This window comes from Oncorhynchus tshawytscha, linkage group LG23, assembly GCF_018296145.1.
Source record: "Oncorhynchus tshawytscha isolate Ot180627B linkage group LG23, Otsh_v2.0, whole genome shotgun sequence".
In the NCBI taxonomy this organism is placed as follows: domain Eukaryota; kingdom Metazoa; phylum Chordata; class Actinopteri; order Salmoniformes; family Salmonidae; genus Oncorhynchus; species Oncorhynchus tshawytscha.
This window is the reverse complement of record NC_056451.1, coordinates 8,511,899-8,516,283: the sequence shown is the minus strand read 5'-3', so window position 1 is coordinate 8,516,283 and position 4,385 is coordinate 8,511,899. Positions and strand designations below refer to the sequence as shown.

At 45.6% G+C, this 4,385-nt stretch overlaps 1 protein-coding gene across 1 annotated transcript; it reads left to right on the top strand.

Moving 5' to 3' along the window:
* Positions 1-548: 548 nt before the first annotated feature.
* LOC121840647 (uncharacterized protein C1orf232-like) lies at positions 549-3,376 on the top strand. Its single transcript, XM_042305136.1, has 4 exons — positions 549-1,030; positions 2,373-2,450; positions 2,680-2,786; positions 2,994-3,376. Exons 1-4 carry the CDS (start codon positions 950-952, stop codon positions 3,361-3,363), a joined length of 636 nt encoding a protein of 211 aa, XP_042161070.1. The 5' UTR covers positions 549-949; the 3' UTR covers positions 3,364-3,376.
* The last annotated feature ends 1,009 nt before the right edge of the window (positions 3,377-4,385 follow it).

The window sequence follows — 4,385 nt, the reverse complement described above, 5'->3', positions numbered from 1 at the left end:
ACAGTCACAACACTTTTCAAATGCATCTGGAGTCCAATAAGTACTCTACTCTTTAGTCCCCCCACCCTAAACAACACTATAAGTGTATCGACGTACATGTTGCGATGGTACAACTTCATTTGGTAGCAGTAGTCTGCCCTGAACTTTCTGCCATAATTGTGCCACATTTTATACTGAGCTGATCTTGCTTGTCGTTTACCACATGACAACGTGTGACAGAAATGAACAACAATCAATTAGGAGGAAGATTAAGCCCTGTGTACTGATCTACTGAACAGGAGCATCGTTGGGCTTTGGGCCTGTCTTCTCATAATGTTTGGTCAAATGGGACATACACTCTAATCAGTATCAGAGTGTAACGGGCATCTAAACATGGCACCAGTGTGGAGCCAGCGCCCACTGGGTTAGGGTTACAGCGACTAGTCTAGCGGTGCCAGCCGACAATGGCCCACTACCTCTGGGAAAGAGCCCTGCTGAAAAATACATGAGGAAACCCACACCTGTTTCCAGGTAACCGATGCAGCCTGAATCCTGAACCATGACCAGTGTGTGTGCATGAGTGTGGTTGCGTACATGCATGGGGTTGTGTGTGTGTGTGTGTGTGTTCATATTGGCAACTGCTTGATTCCTCTAACTGATCAGATGCTTCACAGGGATGTTACCAGCAACCCGTGTTCCTGACAAGAGACATTGACAATCTAATCGGGATACAACATGAAACAGCACAGGCCTACAACACTCTAGACAGGCCTAGAGTGAGTCAGGTCAAAGTTCCGTCGAGGCTGAGTCGTTGTCTAAGAGCTGGAAGTGTACGAATGGGAAAAGGGCATTAGCCAAACTGAGAAAACCTGAAGAGGGGACTTGGTGGAGGGCGGTCTGCCTCACGAAGCTGTGAGGCCTTACTGAGAGTTGTTTCAACAGTTCTTGCGGTCTTTTAGGGTGAACAAGCATGAATCCCATATGGAAAGTGTACAAGAGCAAAGTGCTGAAGACCCTGAACCCGGACCAAGAGGAGTACACAGAGGAAGAGGTACAGAATATAAAAAGCTTATCTTTCATCTGCAGACTTCCCCTGCAGATGTCTTGTTGTGTGATCTAAAAGGTACAACTAATCCTAAATCAGCTCTCCTACCCTGAGACGCTTGATACACACAACCTCTCATTTAGGATCGCTGTGGCTTCTCACGGCGACAGATCTGTTGGTTTGCTTATTCATTGTTGTTGAAGTTTGACTTATATCATTTTGTTCCGCTCACAAAGGCTTATTTCTGCTGGAACTTTGAGGAAACTACAGAGCAGTTCCTCTTGTGCTTTGTTATAGTTTTGGCCAAAACATGCTAATCACTGTAGCATAGGCTTTCAATTACAAATTCGAAACCCAAATCGCTGCTATAGTACTCTGTCTGCAGTAGCTACTGGTTTATTCATATGAACTTTCACCCAACCCTTTTACTGTAACCTATGTTAGCTAATATGATGGACAAGCTATCAGTGCTATTAGACATACTATCAGGTTCAAAAAAATCCAAGGTTCTTTCGATGATTGAGTTCTCAGGATTTTTTCTCGTCTCGACACCCCCGATGTGTCCGGGGTTGGTACAGGCTGTTGGAACAAGGATGACCCAGTTCTTCGGAACGTCGGGAAACCTGATGCCGAACTGGAGCTGCGTACACAGATTAGATGGCATCCCAGACAGAAAGCCCCCATATTCAGAGTAGGAGTGCTGATCTAGGATCAGTTTTGCCTCGTAGATCCTAATGAATAATATTATATTTCATTATTATGTCCTTGACATGGTGACAGGGCTTGTGTAAAGGATACTGCGTTAGAATGATGTCTGAAAACATCGCTTACTTAGAGTTCTTTGAGTTATGGGGGGAGTTATCGTTCTTACTGTATGTCTGAGAAAAGCGAAGAATATTTACCCTCTTGGAAATGAACTCTGTGGCAGCTTTTTCTATTTTTAAAGTGGATACAGAAATAAAGTAGGCTGTATATTCTCCCTCAGTTTATTGTCTTCGGCATAATGGATTAAAAGGAATCCACAGGGATTACTCCAATCTGACTTCTTCAATATAGTAAATGATGTTGCTACAAATGAGGATTTTGTGTTACATTTGGGCACTGTCCAGCGTTTTCAATGACAGACTTTTCCTTGACATTTTCTGTGTAATTATTTTTCTGGAAATTGCTTGTAGTGTCTATATTAACCCACTAGAGGGCAACCACTACCAATAAATCAAATGCACTGAAAAGCAGGGTCGAGGAGTACAGCATATGTTTTTACACAGAGCTCAATACTTCACTACCAACACTGCTGTGCTGAGGCAATATAAATGTGTGATGGTCATTGCTGGGCCTGTGTTCCCAGGTCAATAATACAGAGATTGACATGAGCCCTGTCCAGGAGGATGAGGGGCCCAATGCAGTGTCTCAGCTGGCCAAGAGAGTAAGCACACACACACACACACACACACACACACACACACACACACACACACACACACACACACACACACACACACACACACACACACACACACACACACACACACACACACACACGCATGGAACTTATGCAGACGTTACACATTAATCACATTCCGAAGGATTGGCATTGGACAGTGCTCCAGCGCACGCACGCACACACACACACACACCTTTGACACTGTGTTCAGGTGCAGGGTGCTGGGGCTAAAGGCTGGAACAGGATGTCAGCTCTCTTCAACAAAGAGGATGAGCACCAGCTATTGGAGGAGACTGAGAGCCCGCCTGTCCCAGACCAGTCAGTGGGACTCTACTCTTCTACACAGCTCTCTATTCCCCTGCCCCCTTCTCTTCCACCTCCTCTTCCTGAACATGGGAATGTCAGCCATGTCTAATGAATTAATGCTTAATTAAATACATAAATAAATAAAGTAATTATATTAATTGAGTTAAACATATTATTATACACAAAATGACGGTCCCCTTCCATCCCTTGTATCCCCAGTCCACTAGCAGTGACGCCTGAGGAGCCGCAGAGACCGGCCAGACCCTCAGGATTCTGGGGTAGCTTCGCCACCAACTGGAAACAAATGGCCGCCTCAAAACAGGCTGAAGCCGCAGCAAACGAGACGGGCATGATGGAGGGTCAGGAGACGGCAGGGGAGGGAGGTGGTGAGGGAGGAGGGGGGGAGAGTTACCACGGGGAGAACACGGAGGGAGAGCAGAGTCAAGATGGAGGAGGAGGGAGCAACACCAGCTTCTCCAGATACGCCATGCTTGGAGGAGGGAGCGAGAACACGCCCTTCAAGTGGAACTTTGTCACAGGCAAGCTGGCTGAGTTGAAGACCAAGAGCATGTCTGGCCAGGAAGACTAACAAGCCAGCTGTAAGGGGGTGGGATGGGGTCTGGGGCAGGGGTTGAGTGGGGTCAGGGGATGAGCCTAGCCTGGTCCCAGATCGGTTGATGCTGTCTTGTAAACATTGCACGACAGTGACCATGGGAGTTGGCAAAGCAGCGTGAACAGATCTGGGACCAGGCTCCTCCTAACCAGTTATCATCTTCATTCTACTTGCTCAGGTGTAGATTGTACCCACCACACCAACACCAGTAGCAATTGACTTTTCAGATCTAAGGGAGTGTATAGGGAATAGGGACTAGGGGTCGATATGGAATTTAGCTCTCACCTCCCTTTCCATACCTTCTCCATAGTGTTGAACTGTACAGCATTTGATGAAGCGCTGGCACCCATACAGTAAATGGCATTTAGTTCATGTCATAAGACGCATACCTGAAAATGACACCAACAAACAGGCTGGGTTAGATCAATTAACCAACAAAACCAGATTAAGAGATTACAGATTACACACAGAGATTATGGCACCAATTTGGAAAGGGATTTCATAGCTGATGCAAATTTGCTTTCACTGTAAAAAACATTTTGCAATGTATATAGGAAATATCTCATGTTTTCTTGTGGAGTTAATTAAGAATGGTGGAAATAGGATGTGCAACATTGGAATGAGTGGGATTACATGGCCCTTTCAGGACATAATATTTGGCTAACTGTTTTGGCTGACTGGTATGTGGAGGTCATAGTTTGAGTGTCTTGGGATGAATTTATATGGGCGTGAGACTGGTAACGTGTTCTATTGCCCTCTACAAAACACAGTTGCAGTGTGACCCTCCCGCAGTCCCTCTGTGACACTGTAAGACAGTAACGTGTCCATATTGTTCTTTTCTGTCTGTCTGTTTTCAATACGCTTTTCAAAAGTTTTGTTCTGATGTGTTGCTACCTCTTGTGCTCTAATAAACACGGAGAATAATTCGCCCGTAAAGAATGACAGGTCAATGAGGCAGAGCACCAAGCAAGGGCGTAGGTCTGACTTCAACATTGGGG

Bases quoted from the DNA above. Each gene is read 5' to 3' on its own strand.
- LOC121840647 (XM_042305136.1), top strand. From the start codon at position 950: ATGAATCCCATATGGAAAGTGTACAAGAGCAAAGTGCTGAAGACCCTG. The intron at 1,031-2,372 runs GTACAGAATATA...CTGTGTTCCCAG, and splicing joins AGGAGTACACAGAGGAAGAG to GTCAATAATACAGAGATTGA. The intron at 2,451-2,679 runs GTAAGCACACAC...CACTGTGTTCAG, and splicing joins TGTCTCAGCTGGCCAAGAGA to GTGCAGGGTGCTGGGGCTAA.